The sequence below is a fragment of the Perognathus longimembris genome, chromosome 28 (genome assembly GCF_023159225.1).
Source record: "Perognathus longimembris pacificus isolate PPM17 chromosome 28, ASM2315922v1, whole genome shotgun sequence".
Lineage (NCBI taxonomy): Eukaryota > Metazoa > Chordata > Mammalia > Rodentia > Heteromyidae > Perognathus > Perognathus longimembris.
Genome location: NC_063188.1, coordinates 80,603,332 through 80,627,817, shown reverse-complemented (window position 1 = coordinate 80,627,817; position 24,486 = coordinate 80,603,332). Strand labels below are relative to the sequence as shown.

Here is a 24,486-nt window from a genome sequence, read left to right as displayed (position 1 = left end):
CTGGGCGTGATAGCTCATGGTCTTTAATTTTACCTACTCAACAGGCAGAGATCAGGAGGATGTAGTTTGAGGCCAAACCAAGCAAAAAAGTGAGATCCTCATCTCAACAAATAAGCCAAATATGGTGGCATTTGCCTGTTATCCTAGCTACATGGGAGAAATAGAGAGGAGGATCATGATGCAGGCTAGCCCAAGCAAAAAGTGTGAGACCTTATCTGAAAAGTAACTAAAGCAAAAAGATCTGGAGGAATGGCTCAATTGGTAGAGTGGCTGACTAGCAAGCATAATATCTTGAGTTCAAGACTCAGTACTACAAAAATACTAAAGTCCTTACAATTTTCACATTTCCTTAGTTTTTACTTAATGCCCTTTTCTATTTCAGGATCCTATCTAGGCTATAACAACGTTTAGACACCCAATCTCTAAATCTAGAATCTCCTTGATTATAACAGTTTCTCAAACACTGCTTGTTTTTAGCAACCTTGGCAATTTTGAGGAGTACTGTTCAGATATTTTGTAGAATGCCCTTAAAATGGGATTGTTTTGATTTTTTTCCTCATGGTTACTGAAGTGATGTTCTGGGGTGGAAGACAAGAGGTAAAGTGCCCTTCATATCACAAATACTGAGAGCACATACTAGCAAGGCTAGTATGACTATACAATAACTCTAATCCTAGCTTCTTGAGAGGCCGAGATTGGGAGGATCATGGTATAAAGCTAGCCTGGAAGAAAAGTTTGAGAGGCCCCTTCTCAATGGACAGCTGGACACAGTAGCATGTCTGTTATCCTAGGTAAGTAGGAAAGAAGTCTAATGTAGATGGATCATGACCCAGCATGTGCCCAGGGAATTGATACTGTCTAAAAATAACTAGCAAAATCTGGGCTGGAAGCATTGCTTAGTGGTAAAAAGCACCTGACTAGCAAGCATAAGGCTCTGAGTTCAATGCCTATATCACCCCCCCTGAAAAACCAGTACATGATATCCACATGGTTTATCCTACCAATGTTGATTTTGAGCACCTGGCTCAGCTTTCTCCATTTAAAAACTACTCTTCTTCTGCACTCTTTGGAGAAATTACTATGCACAGCCCACACAAAACTAGGTGGTGTGAGGGGCCAGAGTTGGGGGACCAAGTTCTACTTCCTTGAAAGGGATGTATCTTAAAAAAAAAACATTTGAAATGTGACACATGATACCTGTCTCTTCTCCACTGATTTAGTCATCTAAACATTTATCCATATCAGTGTGGTCTCAAGGGTACTTATTTTATACTTTGGGTGATGATCTACTAGAAAACTATTTCATTATTTTTCAACTAGGGTTGGGCTCTGGACATTATGGGAGCATTTAAGTTGCCTCTTATGTCCCTCTGAAAATCCCTACATCCTTTCGCTTGTCGAAATGCCTTCGGAGAACTTGGTTCTTTCCTGAATCACAAGATGCCTCACATGCATGTACATTTCCTGCCCTAACTCTAGAATATGACATTTCCACAAGGGGCTCACACTCTTTTGATTGGACAATGACATTAGAAACCAACATCTAGGAACTAGGAGCCATTTTATTTCACTTAGATTAATCTTATTGTAATCAGTATAGCCACATGTGCCTAACAACTCTAGTACTGGCACACAAACATCTGGATACCAGACTCTGGGTAATCACATGGATCTCATCCCTTTTGGAAGTTGAGTTAATTGACTTATGTCACCAAAATTCACTTACCCAATAATGAAGCAAGAAACTGCAGTCCCCAAAAAGGCATAGGCAAGAATAGAGCCAAGATTTCTGAAAAAATGTCTCTGAATAAGAAGACAAAACAAAACAAACAGAAATTATATTGTAATTTTGACAGTGAGCATCAGAAGCACATTTTGAGGTTTCTAAAACCTGAAACCCCAGCTGGGGTCATAGTTCAATTGGTAAAGTACATGGGCAAGGCCCCAAGTTGCATCCTTAACACCACAGGAAAAAAAATCCCTGAAACTCTATCTAGTGCTTCTATTAGCATAAGTAATATCTGAAATAATTCGTAGATAATGCCTTAAACATCATGGTTTTAGGGTATCCTCCACAATGTCCATCACTGAGCAAGTGAGCAAGGGCTTAATAAATTTTCATACTACTCTGTGTGAATATACTAAATTATAGTGAGAGAGATGGAGGGAGGGAGGGAGGGAGAGAGGGAGGGAGGGAGGGAGGGGAAGAGAGAGAGCACACTTTTTTGGTGTGTGTGTGTCAGTAAGGTTGACACTCTACTACTTTGGTCTTTGGTTGGTTAACTAAAGATAAGAGTCTCTCAGATTTGTCTGCCTGGGCTGGCAAATAGGATTACAGGTATGAACTACTGGTGCCCAGCAAATAAATCCTTTTGATAGATTTGACCTAAGTCATTTTACTCCATGATTCAGCCAGTCACGTCCCATTCTAGAGGTACATTATAGATAGCTTTGAAACAAATAGGAGGGGAAAATGCCACCTAAAGGGGTTCTTGCTTAATTCAAGTATCAGAAAACAGAGTGCTCATGGACCCTGCAGCATATCTATATATTCATCTGGATTCATCTTTGAAATCTGGGAAAGAGGGACAGATAGAGATGGCAATGGAGAAATAGGAATAGGTAGTTATTGCCATTTGCTGGCCTATGACACATGCTATTAATCAATGAACTGACGAAGATGAGGTAGGACAACTGTGAGTTTAAGGCCAGCCTGGGCTACAGTATGTAAGATGGGTCACATATATATATAGGAAGAAGAAAAACTAATATAAGATTCAGCAATCATTCAGCAAGCAGTGTCAAAGCTACAACCTCCTTGATGCTTCTGCACATTCACTGCTTACTTTATTATTTTTTTATCTTTATTGTAAAGGTGATGAACAGGGGGTTACAATTACATAAGTAAGGTAATGAGTACATTTCTTTTTAAACACTGTTACCCCCTCCCTCATTTCTTCCTGCATACCCCACCCTACTCTTCCCCTCTGCAATTTCCCTTAGTGTTACTTCCAGGTGCAGATGGCAGGAAGAGACAGAAGGGGATGGTAACATGCCCTAGGAAACCTTTCAAGAACCTAAGCCCAAGGAAGGTCAGAAACAGAAAGTTTGCTATTGGTGAAAATATAATTGGCTTTCCAATTCCTGGTATACTAGTCTAAGCTTTATGCTCTTCTTCCTTGGGAGCCTTTATGCTCTCCTATTCTCCACTGACAAGGTACAGTGTATGTTGTGTGTGTGTGTGTGTGCTTGCTTGCGTGCGTGCACGTGTGCACATATGTTCATTTTATGCAGAAGTTCACAAAAAATACTTCTTCTAGGTGGGGTTCATTATGATTTTCTACATGTATGTAGTGTACTTTGATCATATTCACCTTCCCCCATTACCTTCTTTTTTTCTCATGGACCCCATTACTCTCTCCCTCTCACTAGTCCTATTCCTTTGCCCAAGTAGTCACTCAAAATGGAGCCTCCTATAGACAATTTATTTTCCTTTGCCAATGTCCTAAAAGCAAACCTTGAGTAGTCACCCCAAATCAAAGCTAATCTCAGTGGTCATTTTTTTCAGGTCAACAAAAATGACTAATTTCTCCATGGAGACTATATGGATGTAGGTCAAATAGTATGAATATATCTGCTCAATGGCAACCGTAGTATAAGGACCAATTATTTAGTGCACTTATAAGGATGATTTTTTTTTCTTTTTAAAAAATTATTTTTATTATTATCTTTAAGTAGTCATAGAAAGGAGTTACCATTTAACAAAACAGTTTAAGCATACATTTTGATCAGTGTCATCTCTTTTAATATTCTCATCCAAAGGATGATTTTTTTTATGCTTGTACCAGGGCTTGAACTCAGGACCTTGCGGTATGGCTCAGCTTGCTTGCTTGCTCACAGCTGGCATTCTAGCACCTGAGCCATACCTCTAGCCAAATTTTCTTTTAAATTTATTTTTCCTGGTTAATTGGAGATGGAGTCTCTGTCTCTCTGTCTCTGTCTCTCCCTGCCCAAACTAGCTTCGAACTATGATCCTCTGGATCTCAGCCTCCTAAGTTGCCAGGATTTTTATCTTTTCCTTCTTTGGTACTGAGGATCAAACCCAGGACATTGCACTTGCTAGGCAAGCTCTTTGCCACTGAAATACATCCAAGCATCTTAGGGATTATTTAAAAGGAAACAGAGTAAGCATGTAACGAAACAACCTAAGCTGGGAACTGGCAAAGTCTGTAATTTGTTCCCTTTTGAGAAAATTGTTGATAAAACAGAAGTTCTACAAAATAACAGGTTTCTCAGTTAATAGAGTGTATTTTCAAACCAATGAATTGGTTTCCTTTTAAAGTGACTATGACCTTAATTATATTTTGATTAGTTATTCAAAATACAAAGTTATTCTCCACTCATTTGATCAGAAGGACAGTTCCCAGATTCCCTATTTAGGCAAAGGATAACATTACTCATACCCCCAATAATCTCTTAATTATTATGTGTCATTAACTGACATAAAGATTCAGATGATTTTGGCAGCCGCAAAGGAAAATAAGATTCATTTTTATACAGAAAATCTAAAATTCAGCGGCTGTGAGCAACTCTGGGCCCTGGAGTCAGAGAGAGAGGGCATAACTTTGACTCAGTCCTACACCATCTAAGTAGCCTCACCCACATCATTATCATTCTGAGTCCAATTTCATCATCTGGGAAATGCAGCACACACTCAATAGGCGAGTGAAAAACCTCCTGCTTCTTGAGTATCCATCTTGAACAGAGGACATAGGCCCCACTCCTTTCTCTGTTCCTCTTCTGCAATGAATGTGATGCTGAAAGGAGGCATCATTTGATCTATTACAGTGGCTCACACCTGTAATTCTAGCTACTTAGGAGACTGAGATCTCAGGATTGCAGTTCAAAGCTAGCCTGGGCAGGAAAGTCCATGAGACTCTTATTTCCGATTAACCACCAAAGAGCCAAAAATGGAGCCATGGCTCAAGTGTAAAGCTCTATCCTTGAGCACAAAAAACTCAGGGGCAGCACCCAGAGGTCCCGAGTTCAAGCCTTAGGAATAATGCATGCGCATGTGCCCATCCCCCCAAACACACGAAAGAAAATAAAAGAAAAGAAACACTTTACTGGTTGACCCTGACTTGTAGTCTTTATTCTTTTATGCAAAATGGGGGATGGTTCTTGTTCCTTTAGCCTCGATGTTCTCTGACAGAAGGGCAATGTTTGGCAGCCCAGCAATTTCTATATTCTCTCCATTTCAGCCTCCTTACTTGGGAGTGTGATAGAGCTAATGGCTACGGGGCATCTATGTTCAACTCATGAAGTAGGTTGTAAAGACCCCAAAACTAAGGCTAGGCCATATACTCTGAACAGTTTTGCCTTACGAAGTCATCCAGATTGTGTATCAATAGTTTGTCTCATTTTTCTGAGTACTTTTCTGAGGTGTAGTTTGGGTTGTTAACAAGATAGTATGAAAGGAGTAGAGGTTTTTGTTTGAATGTAAGTTTTCAACTCTCTGAGATAACTCCTCAGCAGCAAAACTGTTGGATCGTATATAACAATTTCAATGTCAGTTTAATAATGAACTGCCACTTATGTTCTCTAAAGTGGCTATACCATGTTATATTCCCATCGGTGGTACGGAAAGGTTCTGGAGTTTTAAGCAGACATGATTACCTGTGATGAGTCATTTACAGTCTCTGAGTGGGTGCAGAACACAGTAAAAAACACTCTGAGAGAAGAAAAGAACTAAAGAACTATGCAGGTAAATTAGCACAGAGATTCTTATGTGTTTTAAAAAGTTACTGGCAAAGCCTTCATACCTTCTTTAAACTGTATCCAGCATGGAAAATAATTGGGGGCAGAAGAATGTTGAAAAATACCTCTGGATCAAATGTTACCTAAACATTTAAAAGAGAAAACAAGCCAAGGATTACTTTTATGCCAACAGTGCTTTGACTTTAGTATTGGAAGCTGCCAACTAAAGTTTGAATATACAGAGTAAATAACATCAATGTGACAAATTATTCCAGGAGAAAAGCCATAATTTCCCCTTAGAATGGCATGCTGTTCTCCTCACAGTATTTCTGACTTAGATCTTAGTGATTTGATTTAGTACACATTAAGACAACAGTTAATGACAATGTTGAGAATTCACAGCTTCTGGCCAATGTGTTTTAACTAGAAACAAAGACAATTTGATTTTTCTAAGCTCAGTTTTGTAAAAGCTTAACTACACTAAAAATGTTGTCGTGATTCTTTGTTAACTTTCTAGATATCTCAAATAATTCTTTATAGATATAATAATACTGAACCTGTCCTTTTTGTGTGTGCTGGTACTAGACCTTGAACTCAGGGCCTCTGAGCTTTTCTCACTCAAGGTTGGTGCTTTACCACTTGAGCCACACCTCCACTTCCTGCTTTTTTTGGCTAGTCCTGGGGCTTGGGACTCAGGGCCTGAGCACTGTTCCTGGCTTCTTTTTGCTCAAGGCTAGCACTCTACCCCTTAAACCACAGCAGCACTTCTGGCTTTTTCTGTTTATGTGGTGCTGAGGAATTGAACCCAGGGCTTCATGAATGCTAGGCAAGCACTCTACCACTAGCCACATTCTCAGCCCCACTTCCAGCTTTTTGATGGTTAATTGGAGATAAGAGTCTCAGATGTCTGCCCTAAGTGGAGCAAACTGGGACTCTCAGATCTCAGCCTCCTGAATAGCTAGGATTATAACCATGAACCACAAGCACTGGACTTAAACCTTGAGTAAGCAGCCTTCTGTGATACTTGAATTGGCTATACCTAAGTCATCAGTGAGTATAGTGACTTCCTGATCATCAACATAAATTAATTCATTATAAAGGGATTGAAATCATCTGTAGGGTTGATAGAAGGAAATCACTTTGAAACCTCTAGACTTCAAAGTCCTATCACACTTACAAAGGAATGAAGCATTCACCAAACATTCTTTTTGAAGAATTTGTTCATGTGGGTAATTAATTGGTTTTTATTTCAATTAATTATTTAAATCTTATTAAAAGTTAGCTTTTCCCCTTAGAAACTGAAGCTCTAAATCAGCCTAAAAGAAGACTTATTCTTTCAAATCATATTTTATCTAATCATCTTTTAAAGTAAAAGTAGTCTGCAAAGCAGGAAATTGCTACAATAGAGAACCTGGGACTCAAAGAAAGAAGAGCTAGGTGCTGGTGGCTCACACCTATAATCAATCCTAGCTACTCAGGAGGCTGAAATTTGAAGTTTATGGTTCAAAGTCAGCCCAGGCAGGAAAGTCTATGAGACTCTCAACTTCAATTTACCACCAAAAGCTGGAAGTGGAGGTATGTCTCAAGTGGTAGATCATCAACCTTGAGCGAAAAAACAGGGAGATCGCACACAGGCCATGAGTTCAAGCCCTAGTATTGGCACACAAAAAACTTACCAAACTTTAATGTACAAACTAGCACAAAGCCTTCCTGATACCCAATCCTATGTTTTCCCCAACAACCAAACTGCCTCTACACACCTCTTCAAGTAGCAGCAATAATCTCAGTCTATCTTCTGCCAAGTTTTCTCCGTATAGCAACCTTTTAGCGGAGGAGATTTGAATAAACATTTTTTCTAAAAATAAAACCTTTTTTTTTCTAAAACCCAAAAGCCATTGGTATTGTCTCCTTTCCTCTTTCTCTTATACTATCCAATATTAAAAGTTTAAATTGCCATTTCAAATCAGCCAACAGTGGGATATTTACTCTGGATTATCTCTCTGTTGTACTTAATATTTATGGAAATTCTTTCTTACCAAATGTTGAGAGATATGAGCACAATATTACTGGCACTAGAGGCACAGAGAAAATGGTCATGTTTAATAGAGTGAGTTGAGATTAATTTTTCTTAATGTTTGGTATATTCCAAGAAAAATAGTTTTGGAGCACACCCTCCACACTGCCTTTGACTATAAGTCTTTACACATGTTAGCTTTATTCCATGTAAGAAGGGGCTCCTCGCAGTCTAGATCTCCCAGATTGCTATACAAGGACCTTTTTCTGATAAGCCCTGATCTGTAAGATAAAGAATCACTACCAAAAAAAAGAGAATCAATATAGATCTCTAGTGTATCCTGGAAGTAACTCACATGAACGATATATAATCTTTTCATTCTAGAGCATTTTTGCTACATTAAGTGAAAAACATGCTTGATCTGTACATGGTGGTATACACCTGTAATTCTAGGAAGATTGTGAATTGGAAGTACCTTGCTTCAACTATAAGTTTAAATTAATTAAAAATACAAATTCTATGATAACAAGCTCCTATTTTCCTCTTGAAATTTGTTAGGTCTTTGAGATCACTTTGAGAGCAATTATAAGATGACTGCTGGTGGCTCACACCTGTAATTCTAACTGAACAAGAGGCTGAGACATGAGGCCCATGATTTGAACCCATCCTGGGCAGAAAAGTATATGAGACTCCTGTTTCCACTTAACCAGCAGAAAGCTAGAAGTGGAAATGTGGTTCACGTAGTAGAACAAAAAAGCCAAAGAACTTGATGCCCTGAGTTTAAATTCATAAAAAAGTGATTATTAATAATGTAAACACTCCAATATTTGTAGAATATAGCAAAAGAGAAACTCAGAACTAAGAATTTACTTTCTGAGCATTGCATAAAGAAGCTAAAAGTGTTATTTTAAAAAGGAAACAATCTCATCTCTAAACCACGGCAAGGACAAAGAAGAGATGCTGGTTGGAGGGTAAGTGGGGATGTACAAACCACAATTAGCAATCAGCTTATCTACAGATCTTAATTAAACAAGCCCAGGACAAAAAGCTGAAATGCTCTAGTTAAAATCTGATTCTTCCTTTTGCTCACGGTGGCCCCAAAGCATCCTAGCAAAACTGTAAATCAGGAATGTTCTTGCTGTTCCAAACAATTGGAAGAGTTGCTCTCTGTACAGTCAACATGGAATGCGGGAGTCAGTAGCCATGTCATGGACAACCACATCATGGCCAAGGACATAATGAACCAAGCCCCTGCTCACCTTCCGCAGCATGTCATTCTGCTCTACACTGTTGATCTTGCCCGGGCCGATTTCTCCCTTCAGAGTGTACTCGAAGAACTTCCCACTGACATTCACTAATAAGGTGCTGAATGCCCTGTCTTCCTGAGTACAGCTCAGTGATTTGTCATGGCCACTGGTAGCAGGGGTGCCATATCTCAGGATCACCCCAACGATGAGCCCTGAAATAGAGTGACAAGAAAAAGATATCAGGCCTGTAGAAGAATCAGGAGTGTGAAAATAGGATCACTACTGATTTTCAGCAATTAAGAAAAATGGAGGAAAACATAGAAAAGGTAGAAAACCAATATTTTGGAATACAGTCGGTAAGCATCACCCATCGTGATTTGACCTAAGTCATTGGGTCACCAAAAAGACAATGGAGAACTGTACCTTGATGGTTATACTGGCACTCTGAGCAGTTTGGACACCCCCTCAAGTGGAGGAGCATGGGATGAGAGGCAAAAGAGTATTTTTTGTGTGTGCTGGTATTGGAGCTTGAACTAAAGTCCTGGGCACATTCCCTTAGCTTCTTTGCTCAAGACTATCACTTTACCACTTGAGCAATAGCTCTACTTCTTTTGTGGTTAACTGGAGATAAGAATCTCATGGACATTTCTGTTTGGGCTGGCTGTTGAACAGTGATCTTTCAAATCTCAGTCTCCTGAGTAGCTAAGATTACAAGGCATGAGCCACTGGCACCCAACTCCTTTCTGGCTTTTTGGTGGTTAATTGGAAATGAAGAGTCTCACAAATTCTCCTGCCCAGGCTGGATTTGAACTGTGATTCTCTGATCTCAATCTCTTGAGAGTAGCTAGGATTACCGACAGGCATGAGCCACCAACACCCAGATCAAAAGTTTTTTTTAATGCCCAAGACAGCACAAGGAAGAACTGCTGAGCCCTTGATTTTCACCACAAGTGTCCCTCAAGGCAGTCCTGTCTTGTCCTGTGTCTATAGCAAAACCAGGCTACTGGAATTTCAAGTTACTATAAATGCAACCAGCTTTGCCACACTCTAGCGGAAGGAGGAACATAAAATAAATGTTTTTGCTTAGGTCATTTCAAGCACTGGGTATCATGGAGAAAGTAATTACACCCCTTGGGAAGCCAAATGCTGCAGTGTAAATTTGAGCAGCAATGATTCAGGGGCTAGAGAGCTGGCTTCTTAGGGTTGTGGCTATGAGAAAGCTAAGATAATCAACTTCAAGTCCTGTACACTCAGTCCCTTCTTATCAGGGATTTTTTTCATTAGGGAAAAATAAAAACAACAAAATTGTGTTTAGGCCTTCAATTCCTTAAATGAGGAAGGAAGGCTACTCTCCCGAGTCCTGGATGTGACTCAGATGTACCAAAGCAAAAGTGACTGAAATCTTAAAAAAAAAACACAAACACAATCCAAAAGACCAAGACACAAATGCATAACAGAAATTTCTATGACTCTATTCCTCTCCCTTAGGATGAAAAGCTCACATTTCTCTTGAAATACATTTCCTTGCTAGCAATTTTAAAGGGCAGAATGATAAGAGAAAAACACATTCATCCTCATCTCATTTGCCATGAATGGGCAAAGGGTATACAACAACAACAACAAAAGAATGTTTATTGCATTCTATGTATTCTAATACAGATATGTGGATCTTGAATAGTCCCCAGTTGGGCAGTATTTCAAACTGATGGAAACCTTCAAGAGGCTGAAGGCCCAGTGAGAGAACTTAAGTCACTAGAGACATACCCTGAAGTGATACAGGGACCCGAGCACTTTCCTCTTCCTTTATTGTATCCCCAGAAATGAAGTAAACAAGTCACCCCAACACACACTCCTGCCTTGATGTGCTGTCACAAGCCCAAGCGTAGGGCCAATTAGCCATAGGCCAAAACCTTCAAAACCATCACCCAAACAAACCTTTTCTCATTTACAATTAGTTATCTTAGATATTTTGTTATAATAATAAAAAGCTAAGACAGTATATATAAGGTTCTATAATCTACCTTTTCACCAAGACAATGCAAATTCATGAGACATTGTTGAAGAGCAAAGCATAAATAAAATCTAGAAAAACACAGTTCTTCCAGTGCATCTGCACTGCATGATTATAATTATTATCATTACACATCAGTACTAACAGATATTTGTAGTTGGTTAACTTTTGTGGGAAAAATCCTAAATCCCAAATCTTACTGAAAATAAATTTGCTGGGTACTAGTGGCTCATGCCTATAATCCTAGCTACACAGGAGGCTGAGAACATTATCACAGTTCAAAGCCAGCCCCGGCAGATAAGTGCTTATCTTCAATTAATCAGCAAAAAGTCAGAAGGGGAGCTGTGGTTCAAGTAGTAGAGCACAAACCTTGAGCAAAAGGAGCTCAAGGATAGTGCCCAGGCCCAGAGTTCAAGCCCTAAATTGGCACAAAAAGTTTTACTATGAATTTAAAATGAGGTTCTAAATATCTCAATCTGACCAGATAGTAAACACATAGAAACCTTTTAAAGGTATATAAAAAAAATCAGACATTAAAAAACCCACATTTGTTATTACCAAAATGAGATGTTTAGGGAAGAATACAAAAATCTCATAATCCAGATGTGACTGTAGTTGTTTGATGAATATACAAAACACAAGCACTTGTCTGCTCAGGTCTTCTTGCTGCAATTTCCGTCCCTTTCTTCATGTGGGATACCAAAGTTGATGACAGCAGAGACAGACATACTCAATCCTGCCTTACTTTGCTTCAACAATATCCTTTCCTTAGGCCATTCACTTGGCCACCTTGGGTAGTTTAGGATTTGGTGGGTATCTGTGCTTATAACTAAAGCTGTGGGATACCTATACTGAGGTGGCTCCTGGACTTGGTGTCACTTCCTGCATTGCTCTTCTTTATTGCCACCCTAGATAAGAAAGGAGCCTGCAAATCTGGGGCTATAATCCCAATAAACCACCAGTCTCATAGGTTCACCTGTCCTCCATCAGCTCTCCCTTTAAGGGAGTGCCAGGTACCGCTTTGGACAACACCTATAGGCTCCCCACATGGAACAAGGGAGGAGCCATGTTGCCCATGCACCAAGGAGCCTGACATTTTGGGGCACTGAACAATCCCTGCTTTCTACTTTCATTCTTGTGCCTATTCTGCTGGTGACTGAGCAGAGGCCCCTGTGATGCAGATAGCATCTAACAATTATGATATGCTCTATAGTTACCACTGGGCGCTGGAACTTCACCAGGGCCTACAAGCATTAGTATCCATGGACTCTTTGTCCTTCAACAAGATGGAATGCCATGGATTTTCTGTTTCCTGTCCTATGGAGGCATTTTCTTTTCTTTTTTTTATATATATTTTTTATTATCAAACTGAATTACAGAGAGGTTACAGTTTCATACATTAGGCATTAGATACATTTCTTGTACTGTTTGTTACCTCGTCCCTCATTCCTCCCTCCCCCTCCCTCTTTCCCTTCCCCCTCCTCCCCATGAGTTGTTCAGTTGTTCAGTTCATTTTCACCAAACAGTTTGTAAGTATTGCTTTTGTAGTTCTTTGTCTTTTTTACCCTGTGTCTCTCGATTTTGGTATTCCCTTCCAATTTCCTGGTTCTAATACCAGTATACCCGGTTTCCAATATACTCAGATAAGATACAAAGATAGTGTAGGTACAACCACAGGAAGGTGATACAGGAATATCATCAATAATAGAGGCTACAGTTACATATGGCACGTTGAAAGTATTTACAACTGTGATATAACAATCGTTTCCATAACATGGAGTTCATTTCACTTAGCATTATCTTATGTGTTCATAAGGGTACAGCTATTGGGCTCCTGTGATCCTCTGCTGTGACTTGCCTAAACCTGTGCTAATTATTCCCTATAAGAGAGACCATATAGTCCATGTTTCTTTGGGTCTGGCTCACTTCACTTAGTATAACTTTTTCCAAGTCCTTCCATTTCCTTACAAATGGGGCAATGTCATTCTTTCTGATAGAGGCATAAAATTCCATTGTGTATATGTACCACATTTTCCTGATCCATTCATCTACTGAGGGGCATCTGGGTTGGTTCCAGATTCTAGCTATGACAAATTGTGCTGTGATGAATATTGTTGTGCTGGTGGCTTTAGTGTGTTCTTGTTTGTGGTCTTTTGGGTAGATGCCCAAAAGTGGGGCTGCTGGGTCATAGGGGAGCTCTATGTTTAGCCTTCTGAGGAATCTCCATACCGCTTGCCAGACCTCGAAATCAAAACAGACACCCTGAAAACACGAAAGGAAGGAGTAGGAGAAACACTTGGGCTCCTTGGCACTGGACGGAACTTCCTCAACAAAGACCCAGAAAGGCTACAAATCAAAGAAAGGTTGGACAAATAGGACTACATCAAACTACAGAGCTTCTGCAGGGCAAAGGACATAGCTCGTAAGATAAATAGAAATCCCACAGATTGGGAGAAGAGCTTTACCGCCCATTCAACAGACAAAGGCCTCATATCTAAAATATATGCAGAATTAAAAAAATTACCTTCATCCAAAACAAAAACACAAAGAACCAATAGCCCCCTCATCAAGTGGGCTAGAGACTTAAAAAGAGACTTCTCTGATGAGGAAGTGAGAATGGCCAAGAGGCATATGAAAAAGTGCTCTACATCACTGGCCATAAAAGAAATGCAAATCAAAACAACATTGAGATTCCACCTCACACCAGTAAGAATGTCCTATATCAAGAAAAATAATAATAAATGTTGGAGGGGATGTGGCCAATAGGGAACCCTACTTCATTGTTGGTGGGAATGTAAACTGGACGCATTTTCTGAAGGTTATTCTTCTTTGTGGAAATCTGGTATACAAATACGTTTAACTTGACTGTCATTCCTGTGGGGGAAACCCTATCTGTTTCTTACATTGAATCACTTTACTGTTCTCAACCATCCATTGCACGAAATGTCTTTCTTATTCCCTTCTGGGGGCTGCCACTAACTCCCCTGCTCTGCCAATGGTGCCATGGTGAGTGTATCAGCTGTGCTGCTCATGGCTGTTATGATGATGATGATGACTAAAGCCAGCTGCTAGTGGCACCCAGGGCAACTTAGGGCTGTCCAGGCTTTACTTTGCACTCCAGAGGGAACACTACTGAATTTTTGTGTTGGTGCTTGTACTGAGGCTTAAACTGGGATCCTAGGCACTATCCCTTAGCTTTTTTGCTCAAGGCTGACACTCTACTACTTGAACCACACCTCTAATTTTGGCTTTTTACTGATTAGAGATAAGAAGCTCACAGGCTTTCCTGACGTGCTTTGCTTCAAACCTCAATCTTTGGATCTCAACCTCCTGCGTAACTAGGACTACAGGTGTGAGCCACAGGCACCTAGCTTCTAATGCTGATCCTGGGGCTTGAACTCAGGGCTTGGATACTAATGCTTGTTGTTCTCATTTCACACCTTTGTAGGCAGTTACATAACAAATGGGATCCCAGTTCAGGTGCCCCTGGTTCACACCTGTAATCCTAGCTACTTAGGAGACTGAGATCTGAGGTTTGCAATTCAAAGCCAGCCTGGGCAAGAAAGTCTGTAAGACCCTTATCTCCAATTAACCATCTGAAAAGTGGAAGTGGAGCTATGGCTCAAAGTGGTACAACACTAGTCTTGAGCAAAAAAAAAAAAAAAAAGCTCAAGAACAGTGCCTAGGCCCTGAATCCAAGCCTTATGACCAACAATAAAACAACTGACTTCATGTAACTCATGGTTTCTTGACTTTACAGCTTTATTAATAACAAAGCTAGGGGAAATCTAAATCATACCAACAAATTCCTCAAGTAATGGGTATGCTCTTATAATCTTTCCCAGTAGCCATCATGATCATCTTTGCGTGTGTGTGTGTGTGTGTGTGTGTGTGTGTGTGTGTGTGGTATTAGGGTTTGAATTCAGGGCCTTGACTTTGCTAGGTAGGCCCTCTACCACTTAAGCCATGCCTCTAGTCCCTTCTAGAATCATTATCAGATGATGAATATTGTTTTTGGAAAATTAGGAAACCTTTCAGTCTCTACCTTGGGCCCAAAGCACCCACATTACAGATGGGAGACAGTGAGGGTTATGATACTACTGCCCTTTGGGGGTTAAGTATGTTAACACAAAACACCCCGGTAAAGATGAGTGCTCACAGAAATAGAGGGACAAAGGGTGAATAAATGCAGCAGTGCACTAGGCACTATGTTGAAAATGAACTATACAACTTGTGGGTGCAGACAGGAGGGGAAAAGTGGGAGAGAGCGAGGAAATGGGTGACATTGTCCAAAAAGAAATGAATGCCTTACCTGACTTATGTAACCATAACCTCTCTATACATCACATTTTAATAGCAATAAAAATATAAAAAGAAAAAAAAGGTGAATTCCATCCCACTGTCTCTGACCAAAACTATGCCAAGCCACAAGGTATGCCATTAACTCAAGGTAGAGTATGAGCAACTCCTCGAACATTTTCCATTCGTATTTATTACCAGCATGTTCGAGGGCACCATATTAAGTTCATAGATAGTGTTTTCTGCTTGATGTCAGGAATGCAGAGGGATATTTTGGTGAGAAAATTATAGAGACCTAGAAAGAACATGAACAGTAGATTTTATCTGCTCCATCTGAAGACATCCTGTTACAGGAAATTGAAAACAGACTATAATCAAAAGGCATTCCACACATGCTTGAGGGTGTTTTTTGTGTACCAGCCTTGGGGCGTCAACTCAGAGCCTGGGAGCTTCTTTTGCTCATGAGCTTTTACTCTACTACTTGAGCCACAAGTCCATTCCCAGCTTTTTTGGTAGTTTATTAGAGATAAAAGTTTCATGAACTTTCCTGCCCAGGCTGGCTTTGAACCACAATCCTCAGATTGCTATGATTACAGGCATGGCCACAGGGGCAGCTTAAGAGTTTTTTAAAGGTTCACAAAGTGAATAGTCACAAAAATGAAGAAAAACAATAGGGAGCTACAGAGGCACTGATTTCAAAGCAGCAGCAGCAGCAGCACAGTGCTCCATATTGCAAACAGAAATAACCCACTAAGTCTGTAAACCTGAAATAATAGCAAAAGATATCAGCTGACACATCCAGCATCACTGATTTCCCAGACCTATGACTAATATCAAGAAATAACTTGAGTTTGAAGCTTTTATGTAAAGCAAATATGAATGAAATTTATTTGACATTTGATGTGGCTGAAAACCAAAAAATGATGAACTCAAAGGTGCAAAGAATTTCCAGTCCCCTTGTGGATTTGAAAAAAATAACTTACCAACTATATTTAGCATAGTGCCCTGGTGATACACACTTGTCAGCTTTTCTACTTTTTAAAAGGCATAACAAAAAAGAAGGAAGAAAAATAGATATATCATTCATATATATATATATACATATATATGTGCCCATACAAAACTCAGTAGTATGAAGAAGGAATGCAATCATGAGCCAAGTGTGGTTTAACAACCCACAGAGGGTCATTAAAGAGACCAGCCCCCATTAGTCTGGTGCCAGGTTCCCTTGTGGGGCTAAGATTGTTGGGAGGACAGTGGAACAAAAGGACATAGGGTAAGGTGTAATTCTAGACAGCCAACCACCAGCTGCAACATGTGAATGTTCTTATTAAGTCTTTGTTTCGATGGACAGGAACAGGTGCATGGATGTACTGTTCTCTAGTGCGACCTTACCTCTACCCTTTTAGCAGTTTGAAATCAGCCTCAGGCTTGCAAGGCAAGTGATCTACCACTTGAGCCATGTTTCTACCTATCTTCTTGATGCAAGCCACTGAGGGCAGGGGGTCACGAGATCGTTTTGGCCACCACTGTGCTATTGTTCAGAGAAAAGAAGGGGTTGTTCTGGGTTCTAAACGTTCATGTGAAATAAGAAAGCGTTCATTCATTAAGATCTTTATGGTAGTGATAATTACAGGTGGAGAATGTCTCATCTGAAATGCTTGGGACCAGAAATGTTTCCGATTTTCAGAGGTTTTTGGATTTGGGGATATTTACATCGACTGAGCTTCTCCAATCTGGAAATCTCAAATTGTCCGAAATCCACCATGTATGTCATGTTGGCTCCCCAAAAGTCTCAGGTTTTGTAGCATTCCAGATTTCAAGATGCTCAGATTAGGGACAACCAAGCACTATGCCAATGAATTAAGTCCAATGGCTTCCACAGTCACAACTGCTTTTCAGGTTTGGGGGTCATTTACATATTTATACAACTTCAGGTTTGAGAATGAAAGTTACAGGCCTTTCCAATACTTCCTTCTGCTTATTCCAGAGCAGTGCTAACAGTGATATATTATAATTCATTCATATTTTTATTGCTTGTTCTGAATGAGAAGTTAAAAAGCATAATTTTTGAAGAATAACTTATATACCACAAAATAATGTTTGTTAGTATATTCACAAGATTGTGTCCCCCTAATCACAATCTGATTTAATAATGTTCCCATGTGCATTCAATCCATTTCCTGCTCCTAGTCCCACACAATTACAAGTCTGCTTTTTGTCTCTATAAAGTTAACTCCCTGAACTTTTCTATTCCATTCTCTTTCTCTTTCTATTCCATTCTCTCTCCTTCCCTTCCTTTTTGTTCATTTCATCATTCATGTCTTCTTTTCCTCCCCCCTCTTTCTCCTTTTTCCCTTCTTCATTTTCTTCCTTCCTTCTCTCTTTTTGATGGCATTGAGTTTTGAAATCAGGGCCTCAGATTTGTCACTATACCACCTGAGCCAGTGCTCTTAGTCCTCTGGATATTTCATATAAATAGCATCATACAATGTGGTCTTGTGTGCCTGGCTTCCTTCACTGAACATAGTGTTTATAAAGTTCATCCATACTAAAAACATCAGTACTTCATTCCTCACTACTATGGATCCCATATTTTGTTTATCCATTCACCCAGATATTTATGACCAGGTGCATACAAGCCTGTGTAGACATAGGCTTTCTTTTCTCTAGGGCAGATACCTAAGAAGGGGATCTACTGTGTCAGATGGCCAATCCATGTTCTGTATTTTGAGAAACTGCCAAACTGTTTTCCTTTTGGAAAACCACACCATTTTATATTCCCACTAGTTATGTACGGTAAATACAATCTGTTTACAGGCCCAAAAAATGATAGTACCTGTCTTTTTTTTGGCCAGTCCTGGGCCTTGGACTCAGGGCCTGAGCACTGTCCCTGGCTTCTTCCCGCTCAAGGCTAGTACTCTGCCACCTGAGCCACAGCGCCCCTTCTGGCCGTTTTCCATATATGTGGTGCTGGGGAATCGAACCGAGAGCTTCATGTGTAGGAGGCAAGCACTCTTGTCACTAGGCCATATTCCCAGCCCCCCAGTACCTGTCTTAATGATACTTTATTGTCATTTTAATTTGCATTTCCTAATGTGCAGGAATGCTTAGCATCTTGTATGTGCCTATAGGCACATATATTTTTTTGCTAAAATATCTGTCCAAACTTTATTTATGTTTTCAATTGAGTTATCTTATTACATTGTAAGAGATCTTTATGTATTCTGGATATAATCCTCTTATTAAAAATAGGATTGAGCCAGGTGCTGGTGGCTCATCCCTGTAATCTTAGCTATTTAGGAGGCTTACATTTGAGGATGGCAGTTCAAAGCTAGCCCAGGCAGGAAACACCATGAGACCCTTATCTCCATTAACCACAGAATGCAACTGGGGCTTAAGTAGTTGGGTGCTATCCTTAAGCACAAAAGCTTAGGGACAGCATCCAGGCCCAGAGTTCAAGCCCCAGGATTGGCAAAGACTGAAATTATTTTGCTATTCCCGGGGGGGGGGCATATTTTTGTCTTTTCTTTGTAAAGTTTATGATGCTGTCTTTAATTTTTTTCACTTTTTATTGTCATACAATGAAAGTGATTTTATGTCTCTGATATCATTTGTTTTGTGGATGGTCTCAGGTTAGGGGTCAAATTCATCTTTTTTGCATTTGGATATCCAATCCAATTGTCCCAGACCATCTGTTAAAACAAGCCAATTCTTTCTCAAATGAATTCCCTTAGTACCTTGATTGAAAACCAACCAAACACTTATTGCTGGAGCTGGTTTTCATCACATACTCCATCATCTGAAACACAAATTTGAGGGCATAGATCCAGCCCCTCACCTAAATGCCATTGCACACCTTACCCACTGTTCTTAGCGAATTGCAGCAATTTTTTCTTAATAAACGTTCAACTTGACCAGGCAGCAGTGGCTCATGGCTGTAATCCTAGATATTCAGGAGGCTGAGATCTGAGGATAGTCGTTCAAAGCTAGCCCAGGCAAGCAAGCCACTGAGACACTTCTCTCCACTTAATCAGCAAAAAGCTAGAGGTAGAGCTGTGGATCAAGTGATCGAGCAGTAGCCTTGAGCACAAAAGCTCAGAGACAGTATCCACACACATCCAGGTCGGGCACATGCATGTGTGCACGCAAGGGCACGCACACGTGCAAGCGCACGCGCGCACACACACACACAGAGTTCAACTTGTTTGGCCATCAATTTTTATACATTTTTGTTGTTTTTGATGGTTATGTCCTTTTTGTGTGTGTGCTGGTACTGGGGCTTGAACTCAGGGCCTTATGCTCTTGCTTAGCTTTTTCACTCACACTCTTAAAACTTGAGCCCTATGGCCAGCCCAGCTTTTTGTTGGTTATTTTATGGGGAAATAGTTTGGAGTTACACAGACTTTTCTAACTAGGCTGTGATCCTCACACCTGAGACTCTTGAGTAGCTAGGATTATAGGCATGAAATATCAGAGCCTGGCTGGTATTGTCCAATTTTATTGTTATGTTGTGAGGAAAGGGTTTGAGGTCTTATATGACCAGTCCAGAAGTCCCACATAAAGCATCCACCTTTGCTGAATGCATAAACATGAACTACTGAGTCCCTCCATATTTTACTGTGCTTATTAAAAATATTTTCATATTGTACCAAATGAATTCTAATGTACTATTTCTCATTTTCTACCAATTTTGATCAATTTATATTCTGCTCAGTAGTAGTACTTGATGGACTCAGAAACAGAATACCTGGCTATAGAAGTTCACTTTCCCTTTAGGTGCAATGAGAAGCAAGTCTTAGCTCTCCATTGCTCATTTCTAAAACTGGACTGTTGTGAGAATGAACTCTTTCAAAAGTGCCAAACACTGCACGCATGCTGCTTTTCATGAGCCCTTCAGAAGAGTATCCTTGCGTTATCTTGATTGCTGTAAAAATAGTACATTTTGTGGGATTGGGAATTAAGAAGAGAAGTGATGTGTGGGCTGGAGCAAAGTATAAAGAATATTCCAGAAAATTAGCTATAGACCGACTGTTACTCAAGCTACCATGTCCACAAGAGAGATAGGATGCCATCATTTCCTTATGTGTCCCTCTTGCAGCTTGCTGAGTACAAGTAAAATGAATATTTATGTGAAGATTTACAGTTACAAAGAGTTTTTACCAGAGAAAAATTTCAGATACACATATTTCATACTACCTATAAATGCCAATTTTTACTTTAGAAGATTCTTCCAGAGATTTACCCAAATATATAACAGTCAGTAATAAAACAATATGATCATATGATATATCATCACATGACACTGTAGTCTCATAAACAAAAATTAAGCAATCTTATCAGTTTTCTCAGAATAGTAAATAAGACAGTACTCTATGCAAGAGCCAAGCTATGGAATCAGTCCAAGAACCCACCAAAGAGTTGATATAGTAGTGAGGATGTGACTTCAGACTTGAGAAAAGAAAAAGTGTGTGGTACATATACACATGGAATATTATTTGACTATAAAAATAAAATTATGTCATAATTTCAGGAAAACAGACCTGGAGACAACCATGTTTAACAAGATAAGCCAAACTCAGAAAGAAAAATAAAGCAGGTGTCTTCTTATACACAGAAAATATTACATGATATAAATGAAGAATGCTGGGGAGGAACCAGTGGGAGGAGAAAAGAGAGGATATTGAGGGTGAATGTGATCAAGTACTTCATATGCATTTATGAAGTCAGAATAATGAATTCTACTAAAAACTGTTCTAAGGAGGTTAAGAATGAGTAATATGGGTAGGGTAGATAGGATAAAAGTACATTATACACATATACATAAATATCACAATGAAACCCCTTCTGTAAGATCAATTTTTTTCTAATAAAAAAGAATTAAAAGCTGACTGCCAATTGCACATACCTGTAATCTTAGCTACTCAGGATGCTGATCTCTGAGGATTGTGGTTTGAAGCCAGCCTAGGCAGGAAAATCCATGAAGGTCTTATCTCCAATTAACTAGCAAAAAGCCAGAAGTGGAATATGGCTCAAGTGGTAGAGTGCTAGCCCTGAGCAACAAAGCTCAGGGACAGTGCTCAAGTTCTGGATCAGACAAAGAAAAAGGAAGAGGAAGAGGAAGAGAAGGGAGAGAGGACGAGGAGGAAGAAGAAAGAAGAAAGAAGGAGAAGGAGGAGGAGGAGGAGGAGAAGGAGGAGGAGGAGGAGGAGGAGGAGGAGGAGGAGGAGGAGGAGGAGGAGGAAGAGGAGGAGGAGGAGAAAGTCTTTTTTGTTGTTGTTGTTGTTTGTTTGTTTTTTTCAAATTTTTATTATCAAACTGATTTACAGAAAGGTTACAGTTTCATACGTTAGGCACTGGATACATTTCTTGTACAGTTTGTTACCTTGTCCCTCATACCCCCCTCCCTCCTCCCCCTTCCACCCCCCCCCCCACGGAGGTGTTCAGTTCACTTACACCAAACAGTTTTGCAAGTATTGCTTTTGTAGTTGTTTGTCTTTTTTTACCCTGTGTCTCTCAAATTTGGTATTCCCTTTCAATTTCCTACTTCCAATTTGTAAGGAAATGGAAGGACTTGGAAAAAATTATACTAAGAGAAGTGAGCCAGACCCAAAGAAACATGGACTCTATGGTCTCCCTTATTGGGAATAATTAGTACAGGTTTAGGCAAGTCATAGCAGAGCATCACAAGGCCCAATAGCTATACCCTTATGAACACATAAGATGATGCTAAGTGAAATGAACTCCATGTTATGGAAACAGTTGTAATTACTTTCAACGTCCTATGTGTATGTGTAGTTTCTATTATTGATGATGTTCTTATATCACCTTCCTGTGGTTGTACCTACACTATCTCTGTAATCTTATCTGAGTATATTGGAAACCGTGTATACTGGTATTGGAAGGAGGAGAAAGTCTTGTATGTAATTTTATCTGATTTGGGGAGGGAAAGAGGAAGCACAAAAATTGAGAGAGTATCAGCAATAATACTCACTAGACACTATGTTGAAAATAAACTATACAACTTGGGGTGGGGGGCAGGAGGGATAAACCAGGGGAAAAGGAGGGACGAGTTGACACTGTTCAAGAAGAAATGTACTCAATACCTGACTTATGTGACTGTAACCCCTTTGTACATCACTTTTACAATAAAAATTTAAAACATTAAAAAATTCAAATTTAAATGGAAAATAAGGATCAGCCATATAACAGGCTAAATCTGATGTAAAAAGACAAGCCACTGATTATCAATTTATAATTATAACAATGTACAGTTAACTTATTTCACTTCTTAAATGCACTCGGGTCATTTAAATTCAGGTGGTCTGTCCTCTAGTGTTCAGAGCAATTGTTTGAAATTGCTTGTGAGTCAAATTGGTGCTGAAGCATCAGAGATGAGATCCAACGTCCATCACAAACAGAACCTCCGTTGTGCTTTCCAAGGAGAAGTCTTCCCCTTGTGCTTTTTTCACACCAAAGGTATGGCTGTCCTGGACCCATAGTCATTTTGCTCAATCTCATGCTGCCATAAAATGTTATGATTGGAAAGAATGATGTAAGTCTTATTATCCATCACACTTACAACACTATTTAAACAGGGACTCAGCTTCAAACCATGATCCTCTAGGTCTCAACCTCCTGAGTAGGTAGGATTACAGGCATGAGCCACTGGTATGTGGTCATTTCTTTAAATTCCATTTGGCCCTTTTCCCAATAGGTCTGACTTTCTGTTTGTTAACAGAATCTGAATTGACAGTGGGAATGTAGTTCAAATTCTCAGCTCTGTATTCGGTTGTTCTTGCTCACTTTCCTGACCTACTTCATAGGACAGGTAAGAACACATTATTATAAAAGGTTCAAATGTCTCCTCTAAAGGTACCAGCTAAACAAACTTTGGTCCACTCACATAACAGAGTCTACACCATTATATTAAAAAAACAAGAACATGACAACTCTATGTCCTATGTACTAGGTTGGGGGGAAAATCAAGATACAGGACAGACTGTAGCATGCTACTTTCAGTGTGGAACATTAAAAAAAGAAAATCTGCTTTCAGCTTGCAAAAGCATCACAACTCTTTGAAAAAGTGTTCCAAAGAAAATGTATCAGCAGATGTCTTTAGGAAGACTTATATGGCTGGGGATCAGAGGAAGCACAGGACTTAATATATGTTGTCAAGTCACTTGAATTGGAGAGCATATGTAGTATCTATTTCCTACTAAAAATGCAGAGGATAGCTAAATACTAAACAAACTTTTCCAGTCTTGGTACACCCTGTCTCCTCTATAAGGTCTGTCCCTCAGTTTCCAGCCTTGGTCCTGCCTACCTGATCAGTTCCTATTTACAGTATAGGACTCAGCTGAAATAGCCTTGAAATAGCACCCCTTGGGTGCTGCCACCACCCAAGAACATTATTGAATGTTGACCCCACAAGACTGAAGGTGCCACCAAACCCAGTGCAATAGCTGGAACATGGTCATCATTTGATAAATTATTTGCTGAAAACAGGAAATCATAAAAATTAAAAACTGGCTGAGTGCCAGTCACTCACATCTATAAATCCTAGCTATCCAGGAGACTGATATCTGAGGATCATGGGTCAAAGCTAGCCTGAGAAGGATAGTCCATGAGACTCTTATCTCCAATTAATCACCAAAAAGCCAGAAGTGGAGGTGTGGCTCAGTGGTAAAGTGCTAGCCTTGAGAAAAAAAATTAAAAAGCTCAAGAACAGTACCCAGGCCTGGAGTTCAAGCCCCAGGACTTAAACAAAAAATTAAAAACTGTAGTTTGACCTGAAAGAATATTAACAGATTATACACATATGGAAGCTCCAGTTTTCTAAATTATAAACATAGTGCTCTCCCATCCTACAATTCATGTCCAGGTTTTGGCAGAAAACCAAACAGTATCTGGGAAGATTCAAGTTTTATGCTCTTATTGCAATTTCCTGAGTCATAAAATTGATGGCTGGGAAGCAGCCAAAGTCAACAGTCAGAGCCATATAATGACACAAGGAGAAATGCTTGCCATCCTACTTCTAGCAAAACCCTTCATATGTTTAAAATGGCAGAAGTAAATGTAAGACCACCATGGCTATAATTCATTCTAGCTTTAAACTATGTCATAGTGGATAGGCTGCTTGCTAAAATTATTTTCAA

General features: G+C 39.7%; 1 protein-coding gene across 2 annotated transcripts in view; it reads right to left on the bottom strand.

Annotated features, from left to right (window-relative positions):
* The window catches only part of Slc9a7 (solute carrier family 9 member A7), a 160,634-nt gene that overhangs the window by 86,574 nt on the left and 49,574 nt on the right, over window positions 1-24,486 (bottom strand). For both annotated transcript variants that reach the window (XM_048336181.1, XM_048336182.1), the window contains exons 2-4: window positions 9,031-9,230; window positions 5,823-5,900; window positions 1,727-1,803 (exon numbers count right to left, since the gene is read on the bottom strand). In XM_048336181.1, coding sequence (XP_048192138.1) covers window positions 1,727-1,803; window positions 5,823-5,900; window positions 9,031-9,230 — 355 coding nt within the window. The remainder of the gene's footprint in view (window positions 1-1,726; window positions 1,804-5,822; window positions 5,901-9,030; window positions 9,231-24,486) is intronic.